We start from the raw sequence: 21758 nt of genomic DNA, 5'->3' as shown, positions 1-21758 counted from the left end.
TTCTTTGGAAGTTTTTAAAAAGCGGGTGAATGGCCATTTGTCAGGGGTGCTTTGACTGTGAGTTCCTGCATGGCAGAGGGTTGAACTGGATGGTCCTTGGGGTTTCTTCCAACTCTATGTTTCTAATGTGAAGTTTCGAAACCTGGCCTAAAGGAGTCTGATGGAGAAACATAAATCCCTCCTTTAAAACACACACCTTCCTTTAATGGAACAACGAGTTGTTGATTTTTCAAACAGCTGCATTTTCAGGAACATGCACGTGTATAAAAACACACCTACAAAATCTGATAAGCCATCTGATTCCTTCCAGTTGTACAACATTATATTTTTTAAAAACGGATTAAGGAAAAGTCCAGAGAGAGAGAGAGAGAGAGAGAGAGAGAGAGAGAGAGAGATTGAGAGACGGATGGAACTCCTGAGAGGTTAAGGAGGAGACAGATAATCTCCTGAAGGGCTCATGGTTGCCACAACCATTTTCAATTTGCGCAAGTTTGCCCTCCCTTCTCCTAATTGGGGCTTTGGAAGGTCTTCGGTGTTGACAGCTTGGAGGAGAAAGGGAGGCTGGAATGGAGAAGGAAGGCATGCTTTCCTCTCCGTCTGGGTCTCCATACATGTGCAAACCCAGACATAGATGAAGGGAGTGGGACCTCAGCAAAATTTCACCCTTAGTGAGGGCTGTGGCCAATGATACCCATCTCCACGACACTCCATTCCATGCTCTCTCCTGTTCATCTATGCAACACCACTTTTCTCTTCCTTCCTCCCCATATTCTATAACTAGTATTCTATAATCACTGAACATCTCTAGCCTTTATTAGCCTATTTTTGATGCGTGCCCCCCTTCCTCCATCTTCTTAGGTTCTTTTACACCTACATGGAGGGGGAATTTGTCCCTTAAGCCTGCCAACACCTCCCTCATGTTGTGGTTTGTTGTCGTTATCCACCTTTGAGTCGATCTTGACCCATGGCGACCCAGTAGATGAGACATCTCCAAGTCTCCCTATGCTCCACTGCTCTGCTCAGATCCTGTAAATTCATACCCATGACCTCCTTCATAGAGTCCATCCATCTAGCATGTGGCCTTCCTCTCTTTCTTCTCTCCTCTACCTTTCATAGCATTATTGTTTTTTCCATTGAGTCATGCTTCCTCATGATGTGGCCAAAGTACGACAGCCTCAGTCTAGTCATCTTGGCTTCTAGAGAGATTTCTGGTTTGATCTGTTCTAGGACCCATTTGTTTGACTTCTTGGCTATCCATGGTAACCTCAGCCCTCTTCTCCAGCCCCACATCTCCAATGAATTCATTTTCTTCCTATCTGCTTTCTTAACTGTCCAGCTCTCCCATCCACCCATGGCAATAGGGACTACAATGGCTTGTATGGTTCTAACTTTTGTGCTCAGTTGTATGTCTTTACATTTTAGGATCTTTTCTAGTTCTCTCATAGCTGCCCTCCCCATTCTTAGGCCTGTTACAGACTGCCAAAATAAAGCTGCTTCGGGTCTCTTTGGAGGTATGCTATTTAAATGACGCATGGGTCCTAAGAATCCGGAGGTTGAGCCAAAGCCACACTCCATTCCTAAGCACTGGAGTGCAGTTTGGTACAGCTTCCAGATTCTTTGGATGCATGCATCATTTAAACAGCATACCTCCAAAGAGACCCGAAGCAGCTTTATTTTGGCAGTCTGTAAAAGGCCTTAGTCTTCTTCTGATTTCTTGACTGCAGTCTCCACTCGGATTAAGATTTAATCCCAGATGGTGCTAAAACTAGATGTGGGGAGCACATCCCTGGAAGCATATACAGATGCATTCCCTTAATTTTGCAAAACCCGTGTGCTTTAGGAGCCACAAAAAGGGTCTTGGGGTATATTCAAGCCCCAGCTCCACGATTCCCAACCCTGCTTTAAAAGACAACTACTGGGGCTCAGACCAGAGACTGTACTGAGGGAACTACAACTCTCAAAATCCCTCAGCCAGCGTGGCCAAAAGTATTTCCCCCAAGTTCTGGCTCAGACACACACAGACGTGGCACTCACCGACTTCAAAATCTTGTCCCCTATTGCCTGGCTGCAAGCTCTGGATCCTCTGAAGTAAGAGCATTCCATGCAGGAATATTTGCTTTGGCTGGAGACAGGCATTTCCCAGGAATGAGAGGTAATTTCAAAGACAGATTGCCTGCTCATGTTACACACTCATTCATTCCCCTGTTGTCCCTACTTAAATGACTATGGCAGGTTTGTGTTATGGTTTCAAAATGCAGAGGGGGAAAAGCTAGTGGGATAAACAAAGCTGTATGGGGATATGTGTGCCTGGAAACGCAGCATGGAAAAGGATGCTTTCCTGAAATTACATTCACCTCATTTCAAACAAAAACAAAACCGAGGCTCTCATTTTTCTGCATCCTTCATGGTTGAGAGGCAGTGGTTTGAATGTGGACTAGGTCTTTGGAGATGAGGGTTCAAATTTCAGCTCTGCCATGGAAAACCACTGGTTAACCTTAAGCATGTCACATTCTCTCAGCCTCAGAGGACTGAGACAAAGTGGCTCACCCAAGTGGGTTTTCATGGCCAAGCGGGGATTCGAACCCTGCTCTCCAAAGCCACAGTCCAACATTCAAAACCACAACACCATTCTCAGCAACCAGCTTATGGTGGAATGGTTAACTTCATAGCTGAATGGAGGTGTCCCATGCCTAACATTCAGTAATTCAAGAAGCTACACGTTGATTCAAATAAAATTACACAGAGCGTAGAGAGATCTTGTAGCACCTTTGAGACTAACTGAAAGAAAGTGGCAGCATGAGCTTTCATAGACTTCAGTCTATTTTCTCAGATGCATCTGAGGAAGTAGACTGAAGTCTCTGAAAGCTCATGCTGCCAATTTCTTTCTTTCAGTTAGTCTCAATGGTGCTACAAGATCTCTCTACATACTGAGTCTACAGACTAACACAGCTATATCTTTGAATTACACAGAGCGACACAGAGCCCTGGACTATTTAGAAGCCAACATCCAATCCTGCTAGAAGTACCTGGTCAGTACTTTGACCAATCTTTCTAGCATGGCACACAAAAGTATGTGCTAGCAACTTTATGCTCTTGGAGGACTCACAACAGCCGTAAAACGTTTTAAAGGCCGCTGCTTAAAATTAATAGCATCCATTCCAGCTTGATGTTCTCACTTTGTTCCTCAAGCAGACTTTGGATGGCATCCTGATTTTCGCAAACGATGAGGCTGTTTGCTTGTTTGTGTGCATGATGCTTAATAACCTGGAAAGGTTGTGATTTTCGACTATAAGTCCCAGAAATTTGCAACAAGATCCTGACTGGGAGATTTTGGGAGTTGTAGTCCAAGCAGACACTTTACACACACACACACACACACACACACACACACACACCACTGCCTAGCTGACTGCCACAAAAAACAAACCCAATTGTTAGTGTCTCCGTTGAATGCTCCAAATTAATCTATTTTCTACATTTAATGGGACTAATACTTCCTTTGCCTTCCCTCAAAAGGCCGGCTGTCCTAATCCATCCTCTATAATGGCAATATAATGATTCACCAACAGCAACAGGATAGCTCTGTAGCTTGCGGGAAATGGATCTCAAGAGGCTATATAAGGGTGAGATGACCTCTGGGCAGAAAGATAACCTGAGCCAACCATTAAGAGAAGGAAGAACAGGAGTCAGGTGCTTTCGATGTTTTATGGAAACTCTGAAGTGGGCTAAGTCCGACATACCGCATACCAGTTTCCCCCAAAACCGACACAGACATTTCCATTCCTGTTTTGTTCCCAGTGTTAAGCACTCTACTACGATTTTCGGGAGCTTCATTTGGTGATGGGTGGCATTCTCTGAAAGTCAGACATTGCAAGATCACCACATGGTAGTGACCAGTAGAAGGTACTATGTTTTGGGGTGAAAGCCTTCTCTTTCATCCTCCTTCTCCAAACCATTATCAGGAGCAATGTATAAATTATTTGCAAGCATCCAGCTACTGGCTGTGTGTGCAAACTATGCACACTTGATTTGCATGCATTCATCTAGTGAAGAAAGCATGTCTCTGTGCATTTTTTAAACGCATGCATTGTTCCATGTGTGCATCACACTTTTCCCCAAGTCCTGGAATGTGAGTATTTTCAAAAGCTAACTGCATTTAGTTCACAACCAGCATAATGCTGAACGGAGGGAATCAGCAGCAGGAGCAAGAAAAACAACAACAACTCACAAAGGGGTTTGCCATTGCCATCCTCTGAGGCTGAGAGAGTGACTTGCCCCAGGTCATTCAGTGGGTTTTTATGCTCGAGCGTGGAGTCAAACGCTGATCTCTAGAGTTGTAGCCCAACACTCAAACCACTGGCTCTTTTTTGCTATTTTATATAAGGGATGCCATTTTACTATGCCATGATATATAATGAGACTTGCGCATCCACAGATTTTGGCATCCATGGGGGGTCAGCGGACGTTAGCTTGAGTTTACTGGCAAACTGGACAGGCAAAGTGAATCCCTTGCCCAGACACTCATCCAGTGACAGCAGGGATAGAAAGCTCTCCAGGCTAACAAGTGGATGGGCAATGGGGATGGACACTGTATTGGCCAGGCAAATACAGGGGTAGCTGGTCTTCTAATGTATCCAGAGGAGAGTGACCAAAATGGTGAAGGGTCTGGAAATCATGCTTTAGGAGGGGAGAGTTAGGGAGCTAGGTATGTTTAGCTTGGAGAAGAGAAGGTTAAGATAGGACCTGTTTAAGTATTTGATGGGGTGTCGTATTGAGGATGGAGAACAGGACACAGAACAATGGATGCAAGGTACAAGGAAGGAGATTCCACCTAAACATCAGGAGGAACTTCCTAACATTAAGAGCTGTTCAACAGTGGAAGACACTCCCTTGGATGGTGATGGAGTCTCCTCCTTTGGAGGTTTTTAAACAGAGACCGGATGGCCGTCTGTTGGGAGTGCTTGGATGGTGTCTTCCTGCCTGGCAGAGGGTTGGATTGGATGGCCCTTGGAGTCTCTTCCAACTCTATGATTCTATGAACCCCTCTATAGAAGGGGTTCTACAGAGGACTTTATTCAGAGCTGGCCAGGATGGGTATGTAAGAATTCCCAAGCCTCTAGAAGGAGGGAAACAATCAATCGTAGAATTGTAGAGCTGGAAGAGACCACAAGGGCCATCCAGTCCAACTGTGAAGTGAAAGTATAGATAAGTACCCAGGGATTGTAAGAGGTGTTTTTTATCTTACGTTGGTGAAGGAAGCACACTATAGCCCCTGAAGTGTTGAACTATCGATAAAGCATTTCTAAACAGCATCTTACAGTGTAAATGTATGGACGTGAAGGAGCAAGGGGGACTTAGCATTCCCCTCTTGGAGAAGAGCATCACACCATTCTAAAATGACCGAATGGCAACACTGGGTTTCACATTCGTAGAACCACTCCATTAGACTTTTCTCCCTCTGTCCCAGTAAAACAATATATGACCATGCTGAAGAGGGTCTTCCAAATCATTTGCTCTGGCCCTAACACAATCTCTGACACCCACCGGCAAATCTTCAGAGGCTCAGATAGATAATGAGATATGAAACACAACACAAAAAGCACCACTTAATTATTTTTTTAAAAGGAAAAAGTTTCACTCATCTTGCCATCTTTTAACGATCCTTCTGCTGCTGCAGGGATCGTATTAAATTTCCCTGATCAATACCGCCGCCATAAACCTGTCCCGACCCTCTGCCCTTCCTTAACATATAAAATAAAATCCAATATGCAAAGCGAGGAGCGGTTGTGGCGGTGGCGGCAACGGTGGCAGCACAGACAGAGCTGACAAACCACAAAGACATTAAGAGAATAGACGGAGCCATTCTCTGTCTGCTCACCCGGTTGGACAAAAGCTACTGGAAAGGAACATCCAGCCAAGTGATTTTAAAGTTATCTGTTTATTACTAGATTAGGCAGCTTTGAGTCCTCCAGATGATGCTCCATTGCAACATCCAACATTCCTCACCATTGGATGTGCTGCCTTGGGCTGACTGGAGCTACGGTCCAACATCTGGAACACCATGAGTTGCTCATATCTTCCTTTCAACCGTCTTGTCTCCAGATTCAGGCCAAGCAAACAGTGCTTCTAAGCTACCTTCCTTGCTCTGTTCCACCAACACAGAGCTCAGAGTTAAGTCTTGAGAAGCAAGGATGGGATGCTGCTCATATCCCTGTTAAGACAGGGAGAGAGGTTGGGGTGTTTATACATGAGCCCAGAGGAAGACACCCAATACTCAAACAGTTAGGTATTTTGAGTCCTAAATGTGTTGACATGAATCTGAATCTAGACTTGGACAGTTTGGGGCAGGATCTGGAGCCTCAACATTCAGCTCAGTAGGCCAGAAAGAAGCTCAGCTAAAATTTGGAAGATGTTCTTCTGGGGGATTCAGGGAAGAATAATCCAAGGTCTAAATCAGGAGTTGGAATTGTCTGGCCTCCAAACACTGCCAGCATACCTCATCATTGATAGGAACTATAGTATAAGAACACCTTGGGTACCACACAATTGTCATCCCTAAAACAAAACCAGCTCTTAGCCTCAAGTACAGCAGACCCACTCCATCAGTGGAACTTGAGTTGACTTTCCAAGTCCACATTAATTCAGAGGTTCTAGCCTAGCTGAGACTGACCACTGGATTTAAGACACAAAAAGTAACTTTCCTAAAGCTGTGATCCAATAGCCCAATCTAGGGATTTGGGGAGAATTCAGGTATGTGAGCATCTCTGTTCAAATTCTTGTCAGCAGAACTGGGATGGCCACAGCCTACTACTTGCATCCCTCCTCCACCTTGCTTGGGTTCATAACCAACACCCTCCAACTCAGTTCCTAAGGAGCAAAACCATCATCTTGATGGGACAGAAAGTGTCTTTTTCTAGTTTAGACGACAGTAGTAGAGTTCCACCAGGCCTATATTTCTCCCTTCCCAACTTTCTACTTTCCTGAGTCATGCTGGAAGCATCTTACTCCAGTAGAGACCATGGACGTGAACACTAATGTCAAGGATCCCCAGCAAAAATGCCATACTGGTAGCATCAGTTCTAGAATACCAGAGGCCCAGGCCTTCGTGACTTCAGTTCCATTCTGGTACCAAAGTACAACTTTGCAAAAGTGGATCTTCTTGCTCCATAACTTTTTCTTAATAGCAGCCTCATGTTTCTCATATCATCCATCTGCAGCAACAGTTAGCCTATCTGGACAACACCCATTGAGAGGATCCTGAATTTGAAGAACCCCATTTTAAAGCCATTAAGTCTCTGGCAATTATTACACCATGTGGCAGTCCGAAAATGCTGTGGGAGTCAAGGTGCAGGAGCTGCGTTGGTGTGTAGCTGCAAAAACAAACTTGAGTCATGCGCAGAGAGACGTGTGTGTCCCTTGTGTATTTCAACTCCAAGAAGCACCCAGGGCTTCTGGAAGTTGTTCTCCAAACTGGAATTTTTCCAAACTCTGGTCCTTTGGGGCATGAACAACTAAGTCACTTTATTCCGGCAGACACTACTGTGGCAGTCCGCTCCCTTGGATGCATGAAGCATGTCCCCGAGTTGGCAGGTATATCTACGCAAGGTTATGGGGTGAGGAGACGACATCAGGGGAAAATGAAATGCAAGTAATAGAAACTTCCGAATGAGGCTTATTGTATAATCATTCTCTTAACACCCGTCCTGCACTTTTCTCACCATTTTTAAAATCTTTTTTTCTTTCTAGAGAACATCCATTAAGGAGGGAGAGACAAAATAGCTGCACGATGCCATTTGACCAATATTGCTAGCAGCCCTCCATTTGGAAGCACATTGAGATAAATCTATGGCTCTTTCTGCTATTATGAGAGAGGAAGAGGAAAAAATGTACTTACATCCACTCCCTGCGCGCCGCTGCCACGGCCAAGACCATACCTAGTAGTACTAGGCTATACCATTCCTTTTATTCTTAAGTAATCTTTTCTTAAACGTAAAAAAGAAAAACTCCAAAGGTTTTCTCCCCACGTACGAATAGTATTATTTGGAAGTCGAAGGCTTTCATGGCCGGCATCCATAGTTTTTTTGGGTTTTTTTAGGCTATGTGGCCATGTTCTAGAAGAGTTTATTCCTGACGTTTCGAGTGCATCTGTGGCCGGCATCTTCAGAGAATGAAGATGCCAACCACAGATGCTGGTGAAACATCAGGAATAAACACTTCTAGGACATGGCCATAAAAAACACAAAAAACTATGCTATTATTTGGGTTGCAATGGGTTGCTTTCTCCCATCCAAAGGGAATTAACATTCCCTAGAGAGAGCCAGTGTAGTGCTTGGAGTGTTGGACTACAGCACTGGAGACCATGATTCGATTCCCCGTTTGGCCATGGAAACCAATTGGGTGATCCTGGGCAAGTCGCACGCTCTCCGCTGCGTTCACTTTGGGGTTGCCATAAGTCTGAAACGACTTGAAAGCAGAAGACAACAAACTTGAGCATGAGCAATTGAAACCACAGGCTTCCATGGACCCTCAGCATTGCTGGAGTCCTGCCGGTCAGTGGACAAGGCCTTGAGCCAGTAAGCAAGGTCAGTGCCTCCCCCAAAGCTCCTGGGAAGGTAAAACCAGGATCTCTGAGTCAGCTGAAAGAAAAGGACGGAGAGCTGAGAGAAGCTGACGGCTCATCTTGATCCAAGCTCCTTGCCTCCCCTCCTTCTCACATGCAGCCCCCACACAGGCGCTTATCGCCTTGCGCACAGCATGACCAAACCTCCCTAATCGCTATCTGCACCGCCAATACCTTTCTTCTTGAGCTGATGGTGGACAGAATAGCCCCGGGAGGATAAAATAACCCTGAAGATGAGCAACTTGAGGATTTGGGTCAAGGCTCTCAAGCCTGGCAATGGAGTGCCTAACCAGAGAGGGCAAGGGACCGAACAAGGGAGGATGCCGCCAAGCACAAGAGTTCGGTATTAAACAGGGGACTGGCAAAACCATCTCTGAGTCTTCTTTGCCTAAGAAAACTCTATGAAATTCATGAGGTCACTATAAGGTGACTTGAAAACATACACTGCAACCCTTCGAGGGGCAGCTTTGATCACATTTTCATCCAAGATGCCCAGACTACATTTGGCCAAGAGCAAGGTTCTGAAACCCTGAAGGTCCAGAGTTTCTTCTGCTTCACTCTGGTGTCAGGGATGGACCAAACCGGGCTGTGCATCTTTGGGATTTTTAAAACCAGCCAGAATTTCCCTTCTATTCAGACAAGTGAGACCACTAGGCCCCAGGACGCAGATTTTGGCCGACATGGAAGAACAGCAGTTTCTTAACTATTATTTGTGTATGTTGCTGGACATGGAGGTCTCACTAGTCCATAACCTTGAAATGTTCATCATCATCATCTTATATCCCACCTTTCTCCCAATATAGGGACTCAAGGCAGTGTTTACATTTGTGTGTTCTAACATTGTAACGCACTGCACACAACGTCTGTCCTTCATTGATAGTGGGGCAATAAATCCCCATTGCCTTTCAGTCTGGATTTTAAAATAAGCAGTCCAAGGTGCTGATCCTTATCCCCAAAACAGGCTCCACACTTTGGATAGCTCCTTTAAAGTTTGGACTAAAGTCCAGATGGGATTTAACATCTCAGCGACACCAGAGTCATTGACTAAAGATAAAGGACTGGAAGGGGATGGGACGGGACTGGAGACTGTTGGCAGGTAGAGCCTAAATACATTGAAGGCACCAGATCCTTAGTCTTGAAAACTAAGCTGGGTCAGGCTTGGTTTGTACAAGAATGGGGGACTGCCAAGGAAGACCAGGTGCTGGAAGCTGTATCTCAAAGGAGGGCAATGACAAACTGCCTCTGAGCATTCAAACCTTCATGGGGTCCCCATAAGCCAATTGGCACCTTGAAGGCACACACACACACACAGAGCGCAATCCAGCAAGAGTTCAGTCACAAGGGTCAGCTTCAATGATGGAAACAGGAGACCTTTTTATTTTGAGATACTCATCTACAGAACGGCTGTTTCTCAGCAGCTATGAAGGATTCCCCCTCCTTCCTCCCCTGTCCCCCCCACTCCACCCCGCTGGGCCCGGCTGTCTATCTCCATCGGCTTGCCCGACATGACCGCTACCGGTGCCTATAAATCTTCCCTCTCCACATCCATCAAGCACCTGCATTATCGATCATGGCCTGACCACAGCGCAATGTGGCTATTAATACAAAGACTCGCTGGCGGCAAGACAAGAGGCACGCTGCACACAGCCCTAATGGGGCACCTCGGCGGATTTCAAGCTGTGTCCCGCAGACCCCCCCCCCCCCCCCCCCCCCCCCCCAAATGATGGGGAAATTATTATGGGTTCCCTTGATGAGGCCATTTGGGATAATGGATCAAGCTTCCCCGGAAAATAAGCTTGCCACGACTTCGCCTCCCAGGATCTGCAAATGCGGGATGGTGTCAGGCGAATTCTGCAGAACATTTCCTGTTCAAGTGGAGACTCAAAGGCTGGGGTGAGGATTTATGGTACCATCACAACTTGCTTACTCACACTTTATGTGAGAGACACAAGCTGTAATCCTCCATTTGAAATCCTCCAAATGTCACTTACTGGGGGAAATCTGGCTTTTTAAAAAAATGAAGATGGGGAAAGGAATACCTTTTGTGTTTTCTGCAAAGATGCCTTTTGGACGTTTGTAATGACACTATTGTTGTGTGCCTTCAAGTCCATTTCTGAATTATGGCAACCTTAAGACAAACCTATCATGAGGTTTTCTTGGCAAGAGTTGTTCAGAGGAGGTTTGCCATTGCCTTCCCCTGAGGCTGAGAGCATGTGACTTGTGCAAAGTCACCCAGTGGGTTTCTGGTCAAGCTGGGAATCGAACGCTGGTCTCCAGAGTCATAGTCCAACACTCAAATCACTACGCCACACCATCCTTATGGACAGGTAAACCTATTATTGCTGAGGTCTCAGGAAGAATGAACTTTGTAGCGGATGGAGTGATTGTCACTTATTTGATGACATTTAATCCAAGTCGTTCTACAGCACTTCTCTGGCTATTAGGATAACATTCAAATGGCAGTATACTACCATATATGTGACTGTTTATAGTATGGCAGCCCGAAGGTGACCCTATCGTGGGTCAAATCTGGACAAGGTTTCTTCAGAGGAGGTTTGCTATTGGCTTCCTTGGAGGTTCAGAGAGTGAAATGCCCAAAGGCACCCAGTGAGATTCCATGGCCAAGCCGGGATGTGAAGTCTAGTCTCCTTGAGTCCTAGTCCACCACTATACCATGCTTGCTGCATGCTACATAAAGCATGGATGCAGTCTGTGGGCTGCATATCACGCCAAGCAATGGCATCACTAGGGCTGGCATCACCTAGTGTGGTAACTCATGGTGTAACCACCAACCCATTGACCTCCTCCCATACCAGACCTTTTGTACATCGGTCCCTCCACAGTTGCTGGGGTTAGGGGTGAAGGACTCCCGTAAATGTGGAAAAACTGCAAATTAAAAAACCCTATTCTTTTTTATTCAAGACAACACCTCTCTAGGAATCTCCAGCTCCTCCAGTGCAACTCTGTGGTCAACATCTGCCAGACTCTGATTACAGAAACATGTTGGAGGGCCTACAAAGGCCTAGGTAAGTGTTTTCTCTAGGAACTTCTAGGTTCTCCAACGCAACTCTATGGTCAGCTTGCGGCAGAGTTGCACTGGAGGACTTAAGAGATTCCTAAAGAGACCATATTCATCAAAACCGCAAATAATCAAATCCGCAAAAGTCAAAGATGCAAATGTGGGAGGGAAGGCCAACTGTGCTAATGTTACTCATAAATCACTCCTTCTGTTTGCAGCTTTACTTTCTATATTTAAATTGAGGGGAATCATCATACTAATCTACTGTGAATCACCCAGAGGGTCCTATTAGTATTTCCAAACACAAACACACACAATTACAGCTTCTTTGATTCTCTTGGGTCAAGGGAGGACTCTTAAACCAGATTAGGACAGGAAGTTTGAAAATCACAAAGATACCCAATTCTGCGCTGAAGCTCGAAACAACTTTAGGCTTACAATACATAAGCCATCTACTCAGAACTACAGGGATCCCTTTTTTATATGTCTGAAAGCATTGAATTTATTGAGCGATTCTAAAGCACTGCATTTTTGTTTTGAAACAAAGCATCTGAGGGAACAACACATTTTCGCAAAGACAATGTCGCCACATGGAGCACTTCTTTAATTTTTCTTTTTAAAAGGCAGATGCATTTAGAAATCGTACTAAAACATCAACTGTACATTAACTTCAAAGCGACGAGGAAAAAGCTTTACCAACGAGGCCTTGGGAGAGTGCAATTTTCCCCTTTTAGGAAAGTGGGGGGGGGGGAGTACAAGAAAGGAAGAAGCTTCGCTGCTGCGTTGGGTTTTGGCGCCAATAGCGTGAGACGTGTTTGGAGCTAATTAAACATTCTTTCATGGAGGATGACGGAGACGGTGACTCCAAGGTGACCAGACCGCATAAGGCAAAAAAAAAAAAAAAGGCATGGAGTCAGGAAAAGGAGATCAAAGGGAGCAGGCAGGTCAAGTCAAGTCAGGCTCTTCCTAGGCGGGATTGGGGTGTGTGCAGCCAAAAACAAAACTACACGGGGGGAAAACCTCAGGCATACAAGGCAAAGCATATGATGCAAGGCAGGACATATCTGGGGTGACTACGTTTCCACTCAAGTCAGAAAGGTTCGCCTCTCACGCTCACAAGTGCAGTCAGCCCTCCGTATTTGCAGGGGTTTGTTTCCAGACCCTCCTGTAGGTATCAAATATTGTGAGACCTCAAGTCCCATTATTCTCTATGGGTGTACAATGTGCACATGACTGTGTTTGTGCAGCCATGGGCATGCACTGCCATTGAGGATGATGGGGCAGGGCCATCTGTGGATGTGCCAATCGGTGGAAGGCTAGCCCACCAATATGGAAGGTGGACTGTACTGTGTTAAAAGTTGGTTTCTAGCATTTCAAGTGTTATAGCTGAGATAGGGCAAGGTGGAAATGGATCCAGAAATCAGGAATCGGGGACAGTTTAAGTAAAGAGGTGCTCGACAGACAGGCAGTTCTGTGTCGCCCGTCTTTGCCCTGAGTCGGTGCTGCAGCAGCCGCAAGCTGTAGCATCGACACGCCATCAAAAAGAAGCTGCCTAGAGCGGTTTCTTTTTTGTGGCATCGCAAAGGGAGGGGATGCTGCCATGACACAACTTCCTGCCAGTGACGTCCAGACACTGTGTGGCAGCGTCATCATGGCGGCTCCCGTGTGGATGGGAGGCTGCCATGATGGTGGCATCTGTACAGACTAGGGTTCCGGAGCGTGTGGTTGATGCACGCTCCTGAACCCTATAATCGGCGCCAGCACACCACTTCCCACCCATTTGTACCAGGCCAGTGGGAAGGAATTACCTATGGGTGAGTAAGGAGGCCTTTTTAGACTGTGCAATGTAGTCTCTGTGCACAGAGCAGGCAGAGCTCCCATGCACCCATGCCCACAACAATCCTCACGATATGCAAGCCCTCCTTCTATCAATACAATGTGCTATTGGTCATAATGATGAACCTTTGCTGCTTAGGCTAAAGGTGGGCAACTTGTGGTCCTCCAGTTATTGTTGGAGACCAACAGACAGCATGCTCAGGGACAATGGGAGTTACAGGTTGACAGCATCTGGAATAGCAGATCTTTCTTAGACCATAAGCCAGCTGACAACATCCTATACACCCTTTTCAGTCGCTACACCAGTCTCCACCTGGGCCTACAGACCTGCATGTTTTTAATCCTAAATCGCTCCAAAACAGCAAGGAGGAGTGGTCCAATTCACACAATCTCACTCTGGGGCTTAAAGCCAATTACTGAGCCACCAGAAATATATTGCCAATGAACTGAACATAGTTCACATCAATGCCCTGTTGCTGCAAGGTAATCATGCTCCGGAAGTCTAATAGTAGCATTTAACCATAATGGGTGAACAGAAGCTCTATATTTAGAGCAGTATAGCGCTGAATACCAAATGCTGCGAACCAATGATAGGGAATCACTGTTGCTATCTTACACTGTTTGATCAGATCTGACTGCTGAGTGTGTCTCACACACACAATTTCACAGTCCCAGTCCAGTGCTTTAGCCACTATATCACACTGGCTCTGTCTTATGGGGAAAGGTTTCAGTTTTTAAAGGGGAAATTAATGAAAGAATGGGGACAGGAATTCAAATTGGCTGTGTGTGGGATGGGTCACTTAGTGCTTGACCACATATGGCAAAATACAGACACATAGGTATATGATTTACCTGGTTGCACAGTTTATCCCTTCATCCTTGCATATGCCCAATTCAGAGAAAAGTGTTATCTCTCCCCCGCACCAGCCCCATTCTTGGTGTCCCACAAAGGAAGGAAAAGACAAACACAATCCAAGAGAACACAATAACACAGCGATCACACTGAAAGGTCTTCTTCCACCTCTCCCACAGTACTCCACAGTGCCATTTTTGAAACGTGTTATCACAGAAACCCTTGGCCTACCATACAAAGAAAGGGCCCAAAAACGGTACCTGTAAGAGGTCTCGTGGAAAGAGATGTTCAGATCCCAATGTGCATGGATCCTGTTGAGAAAGGAAGAGAAAAAGAAGACAGAGAGAGAGAGAGAGAGAGAGAGAGAGAGAAGCTTTCAGTCGCAGGTGCCCAACATGACATTACCACTCAGAGAAGCAAAGCCTCGGACCAGGGAGAGTGCAACATTTCCTCAATTCCTCATCCTTTAACCACAGTCAAAGAGATCTGAGGTCTCTCCCCATCTTTTTCGGCATTCAGCATGTAGTGTTATTGCTGCGCATAGGCAGCAATACTAGTAATAATAATAATAATAATAATAATAATAATAATAATAATAATAATGTTTATTTATATACCGCTTTTCCAAATTAGTACAAGCATACCTGAACAGACAGGCCAAAATAAAGCTGCTTCGGATCACTTTGGAGGTATGCTGTTTAAATGCTAAGAGTCCGAAAGCCACGCCAAAGCCATGCTCCAGTCTTTGGGACTGGAGCGCAGCTTTGGCACAGCTTCTGGCCTCTTAAGATGAGTGTGTCATTTAAACAGCATACCTCCAAAGTGACCAGAAGCAGCTGTATTTTGCCCTGTCTGTTCAAGCCTTACGTTCTGCCTAAACCAGGACTAAAGTGGGTTCTGTCCTGCTGCTTTAACAGAGAGATCTGCATTTGCTGAAAAAGTGTGGCTGCAGCCACATTAAAAGGGAGAAAGGAGGCTGGTGGAGGTGAGAGATTACGTCTCAGAGTAATAGGATGAGCTTGCAGAAAGCAGAATATACCAAGGGTTTGGCATGGATTAAGGAAACGCAGTGTGTCTCCCCATCCCATCCCATCCCACCGCTGCCTCCCTCCAGCTGTAAATAAATCATTAGCCTTTCCCCACCTCTGAAATTAATTCCGCATGTTCCGCCTGCAAACTGGAGAGACGAGATTCCAGACAAGCAGCAGCCTACATTTAGATACTGACAAGCAGCGGTGGGCAAAGAAATGATTTTTCCCTCCCTGCAGTGGGCTCCAAGTACCAGGTAGCCCCCAGTTCCTCCGCCTCCTCTTTTCTTGTGACTGGATATTTCACAGGCCATCCAGATCTCATAGGCCCCATACAGACAGGCCAAAATAAAGCTGCTTCGGGTCACTTTGGAGGCATGCTGCTTCAATGATGCATGCATACTAAGAGTTTGGAAGCCATGCCAAAGCCATGATCCAGTCCTAAGGATTGGAGTGCAGCTTTGGCACAGCTTCCGGACTCTTGGGATGCATGCATCATTTAAACAGCATACCTCCAAAGTGACCTGAAGCAGCTTTATTTTGGCAGTCTGTATGGGGCCAAAGGGTTCATACAAATTCATGGTCATCTGAGAACCAAGCTCTACCCCCCGGCTTGCAAAATATCCCCCTTTCTCTCCCTCTTGCTATTTATGCTCAGTAACAGATTCTGGAAGCAGCATATGTTTACCTTACTCCTTGTAGGTGGCATACACGATCCCGAGGAGAGCCACTGTGGTTTGAGTGTTGGTTGGATTATGACTCTGGAGACCAAGGTATTGAATCCCCACTCAGCCATGGAAGCCCACTGGGGGACCTTAGGCAATGCCCTTCATTCTCAAAGGGAGACAAAGGCAAACTCCCTCTGAACACATCATGCCAAGAAAACCTCACGATAGGTTCACCTTATGCTTGCTATAAGTTGGATGTCTTGAAGGGACACAACATTATGTGGACCCCATGGATTTCTTAGGGCTTTCTTTGGCCCAAAAGACTACTTCCCAAAGGGGACATTTTTCTTTGCCTCCCTCTGAAATATAGCATCCAGCGCCTGGTCACCCTAATTCACTTGCCCAGCACATTTTGGAAGGGGTTTTTATTTCCTAATTTAACATCTTTTGTTATACAATACCTGCAATATGAAACTCCCATGCAGGAAAGCTTAACTAGAAATGCTGTCTTATTTAGCAAGATGTATTTATTTGATCTACATTGCATCTTTCTCCTGAAACAGGACTCAAGAGTTGAACCATCTCCACGACTATGCCCTGTTGCACGAATTTGGATTTGCTATATGAATTTAGGATGATGAGTTGTGTGAGAGAGAGCTGTCACACCTGCTATTTGTTAAGCACCTCATGCAGAGATGGTAATATGAGAGAATACACAAACATACGCATTCGGCAAACCTTTGGCCCCGACCACAGAGATGGCGCTATCCTCTTTTATGGCTGCAACATCATTCATGGGTCCATTTAAAAATAACACCCAACTCCTACCTCCAAAAGGTATCCAATATCTTAATACTCCAACTGCCCCACTGAAGCCATTTCCCCAATAAGGCTGAATGTGCCCTGACATCAAAGCCTGACATCAGTTAACATCAGAGGCTTTTCTGCAAAGAGGAGGAAAAACTATGTCCTACGGAGAGAAGCGCATATGCAGAGCTTGGCAACCATAGCTATCTGTGGCACTGGATAATTAAACACCCATATTTAAACAAATGAATAGGTAAGAAATGAAATTAAATCCCAATTATCTTCTATCTCTCACCCCCCCCCCCCACACTCCCAGCTGCTTTTTCCCCTCCTTTTCTGGGTAGCTTAAGCAGGCTCTCGCTCCACATTTCCCTAGTTTCTATGGTGTTATCTCCAATTAGATTTCTAGGGCTAATGTGCGTTTCCCTTTAGCGGGTTATTCATTCAATTGAAATCAAATTACTAATAATTTGCAAGCTATCAAGCTGCAGGAGCCGCGTCTTTTGGGCGGGATGGGGGAGCGAAGATCATTCCTTATAAATTATTAATAATTAAAAAAGAAAGGGGCGGAAGATGTGGGAGGGAGACGGAAGAAAGAATGGGGATGCCAAGCAAACAGCAGCAACACAACCCATGTGGTTCCTCTCCCTCCTTGGCCGCCTCCTCCTGCTCTTCCTTCCATCCCCAAATCGGTTATAAAGAGTTGGATAAAGACACCCAGATGGGTCCCGCAACGACCAGATGGAAGCGCCTGTCCGTGTTTGAGGGAGGCATGTGCATGTGGTGTGATACAGGTATTCTAAAACAAAGGTTGCACACTGTTGTAAGTGAAAAGGCCTGACAATGTTTCTACAGACGTATTATTTTGGGAAAGAGAGCGGAGGGATGGGGGAGAGAATCCAGAATCTAACCAGGAACTGCTGAGAGGGAAAGAAAGAAAGAAAACGTGTCACAACCTTTGTACATTACACAGTTACAGTGCAATGATTCCACTTCAAGTGGCGTCTATAGAATCCAAAGATTTGTAGTTTCAGGAGAGGCATTTATGGGCCTGTACAGACAGACCAAAATAAAGCTGCCTTGGAGCACTTTGGAGGTGTGCTACAGTATTTAAATGACACACACATCTTAAGAGACCAGAAGCTGTGCCATAGCTGCACTCTGGTCCTTAGGACTGGAACATGGCTTTGGTGTGGCTTCTTGCCTCTTAGGACGCATGCATCATTGAAACAGCATACCTCCAAAGTGACTCAAAGCAGCTTTATTTTGGCCTGTCTGTATGGGCCCTATAATTCCCAAACTACAAACCCCAGGCTTTCATAGGACTGTGTCATGACAGACGAAGTGGAATCATAGTGCTATAACAACATAGTGTGAAAGGGACCCTTAGGAGCTTGCCTTGGAAAGAGGCAACAGAACCCTTCCATTGCACCTGCAAACCTCTTCCTGAACCCATTTGCCCATGCCATCCCCACCCTGCAAACCTCCTGAAAGGAAAAGGAATCCTCTTCTATTACTTTTATTTTAAGGTGGGGGTTTTAAGGCCAGGGTTGGGTGCCCAGCTGTCTCTCTGCCAGAACATCCCTAGTTTTATTAGCAATGGAAGACAACATTCAGATTAGCCTTTTTCACAGCATGGACCAAGCGGGGCATAAATCTAGCTGCACTCGAACTGAGGGCATTTTTCCTCTGCAGGACACTGGCAGAGGAAGAGGAAAGATAAGAGTTGGTGGCCTACATGAAGTTGAAGGCTTCCTCTTGTCCAAGTCAGAGTTGGATGGATTTTGTTCTTTACACCTGCAAAACCTGTTCTTGAGGCAATAGCGGGTTACAAGAAACATGTATGACAAAATAACAGAGAAGCGCACACTATGGGACACAGAGGCTCTCCCTTGCTATTTTCAGTTCCATTCAAAGCAGTTGCATTTCCAATGCAAGAAGCAAGATCTGCCCTAGTTAATGGCTCGGTTTCTTAGCTAGTGGGCAACACCTTGGCCAGCTCTTAATCTTAATGTGGGTGTTGATGTGCCCTCCTTCTCTCTCAGGTACATTCAGCCATCTTCAATATATAGGGATTCCTCCAACGTCCCACCCATCTTTGGGCCCGCTTTTTCCTGCCCTCTCGTTCCACAGCTCAATAAAAAACAGCCATTTCCGCTCACTATCAAATCTAAGTCCTCATTAGACTGGCTGCCGCTTCCTGGCACTCTGGATCAAATCCAGCCCTCGTTTCCCAGATGGGTCTTAAATGTATTTTATTTATTAGGGTGACAGTCATTATTATGAAGGGGCGACGGCAGTAACAGGCAGCTGTGCTGCTGGAAGGAAGATCGAAACACCAAAGAAGAAGGAAAAGCAGAACTGGCACAGTGCTAAGGCACCGTTGGCCAAACCGCCCTGTTTTCCCAGGAAGCTGGGAAACGAAGGAAACAAGAAACAGACCTCTTTTCTATGCATTTGTTCTCCTTTTCCAACTAGGAAGGGAGAAATCAGACCATTTTGCTTTCCCCTACGTTCAGGTTTAAAATACACATAGACACGCACCAATTCTTTCCCTTGGATTTACGAAGGCATTTCTGAATATTGGGAACTACATCTAATAAGGCCCAAACTGAATGAACTTCTGTGCCATCTGCAATGGCCAAATTTAACAGATATGGCTATTGCAGTATGGAGAGGACCATGTTATATCCTCCTGCGCATGGATCAGTTGAAGATCAGAAGTTAGCTGGAAAAATAAGGAGCGGGAACATAAATTCAGCACCCACAGCATGCCTGAATTGAATTCCAAACCTGGTTTCTAAGAGTTAAGCGCTCAAAGCCCTGCACCGGGAAAAGATGGATCTGTCCGTTTCGCTTTCTCCTTCATTCGGTTATTTTTCTTTCAAAATCTTAAACTATTCTGTCCTTAATATATAAAGAAAGGTTCCCTTAGCACCCATCTGCATCTCACAGGTGTCAGAACATGCAATGGTGATGGTGATGGTGGTGGGGCAAAAGAACGGGGGGAAGGTGCTTTGGTTTGAACTACAATCAATTAGAGAGTCAAAGAGCAGCAGCCTTCAGGGATGTCAGAAATAGCTTTCCACTTAAGAGCTCTGGGATGCATCTGACAGACTGACAGCCACGAACCATTAAAGCCTTCACCAAGACTGGCAATTTTGCTATTAGAAGATGGAAGCCTTGGGAAGAGCAGCGCAGTGACCCGGTTCGCTGGAGGCAAAGTGGAAAGGAAATGGGGGCTGGAGTGTGCGTGTGCGAGAGAGATGCAGGGAATTTGAATGAAGGAGGAAGGCAGCCTGCATCCCTTTCACTAAACTGCAGAGATACTCCACGCACCAGTCAAAACCCAGTGGCAAAAATAGGGGAATTCTCAAACATCTAAAAATGTACATCAACCCTCCCTTAACCCCATCCATCAATCTTTCCACACCTCTCACAAAAGGGTCCCAAGCCTCCCCTTCCTGTCTTCTCAGAATACAGTGGGCTATAAAGATTTCACTTCTGTTCTGTACAGCTCCCAGCACCTTGGAAGGCTACCAGTGAGACATAGCCATCTTTCCAAAGCCACTTGACTTATGCCAATTGACTGGTTAAACTAGGAACACATGGACAGCCTTTGCCAAGAGCCATTAATTTGGTGTCTGTTTCCTAAAACACGTTTGTGTATCTCTGTATATTCTATTCTTATGAGGTGAACTAAGCAGAAGTATTGTAGATTCATCTAAATGCATATTCCGCAATGAGTGGGTGCAGCCAAAGATAGAAAACGAAGACAGCTCCATCTATTTTGAGTGAGCTCAAGTAGGACACAGCTATGTGCTCTTTAATCCAAACGCCAGTAGGGGAAAACTATTGTGGACACCAAATTATTTTACTAATGCCTACATCCAATTGTTAGTTGCAACTGGTGTTAACTGTGGTCAAGTTGGCTTTGACTTATGCCAGTTCTATGAAAGAGAGACCTTCAAGGCATGCTCTTATTAACAGCCTCTTCTCCTTTTATCTTACTGCCTTCCACTTTATGGAGCATCGTCACCTTTTCTAATGCGTCATATTGTCTCATAATATGCCCAAGTCTTTTTGGTATCCATAAAATTATCCACCAGCACCATATTTCAAGTGAATTAATGTTCTTCCTGACAGCCCTTTTCGCCATCCAGCTTTCACAACCATATTTAGAAACCAGAAACTGGTGTAGAACCACTGAATTAATATGAAAGTCAATAATGACATGGTTTTCATTTATTCTGTTCCAATGGGCCAACTCTAGTTGGGACTAACAACTAGACAACTGGGTCTAGGCCTAATGTCCTAAAAACCCTAAAGGCATCAGTTCCTGTCTGATATTGGAAACTAAGCAGCGTCCACTTTGGTGAGTACATGGCTGGGAGACCACCAATGAATACCAGGTTCTGTATGCTAGATTTCAGAGGAAGGGCCTGGCAAAACCACTTCCTTGCCTAGGAAAACCCTAAGAAAGTCATGGCACCACCATAAGTCAACAAGTGACTTGGAGGCACATATACATCACACACGCACTGGCTAAACCTATAGTTACAGTCTCATAAAAACCAATGAGTGGCTCCATCACACTCATACACACGGAGGTGCCTGCAAGCAAACATGGGCATTCATTTTAGGTCTCATGAAAATATCTCTAGTCAGCTCGGTATTCAACAAGTAATTACCAGTTCTTGCTTTAAGTTCTGAGCTTCCAGTTTTTGCTTGTCAGTACATTACAGTTACTTAATGTACAAAGACATGGGCTGAATAAGTGTGTGCTCACATGCGTGGAGATGAGACAAGCAAGCCAGGAGACAAGATCGGAAAGAAGGATGGCAGGACCCCTCTACTTTGTCATGAGGAGAGAGTAGGACCTGTTACCATACCCTCCTTGTGCATTGCTCTGTTGTGTGTTAAATTA

At 45.4% G+C, this 21758-nt stretch overlaps 1 protein-coding gene across 6 annotated transcripts in view; it reads right to left on the bottom strand.

Annotated features, from left to right (window-relative positions):
- The window catches only part of SAMD11 (sterile alpha motif domain containing 11), a 136280-nt gene that overhangs the window by 70524 nt on the left and 43998 nt on the right, over positions 1 to 21758 (bottom strand). For 5 of the 6 annotated variants that reach the window (XM_042478286.1, XM_042478283.1, XM_042478281.1 and 2 more), the window contains exon 4: positions 14589 to 14639. The exons of the other annotated variant lie outside the window; for it this stretch is intronic. In XM_042478286.1, coding sequence (XP_042334220.1) covers positions 14589 to 14639 — 51 coding nt within the window. The remainder of the gene's footprint in view (positions 1 to 14588; positions 14640 to 21758) is intronic. 6 annotated transcript variants of the gene reach the window in all.

This window comes from Sceloporus undulatus, chromosome 7 (assembly GCF_019175285.1).
Source record: "Sceloporus undulatus isolate JIND9_A2432 ecotype Alabama chromosome 7, SceUnd_v1.1, whole genome shotgun sequence".
In the NCBI taxonomy this organism is placed as follows: domain Eukaryota; kingdom Metazoa; phylum Chordata; class Lepidosauria; order Squamata; family Phrynosomatidae; genus Sceloporus; species Sceloporus undulatus.
This window is presented reverse-complemented; position numbering and strand designations above follow the sequence as displayed.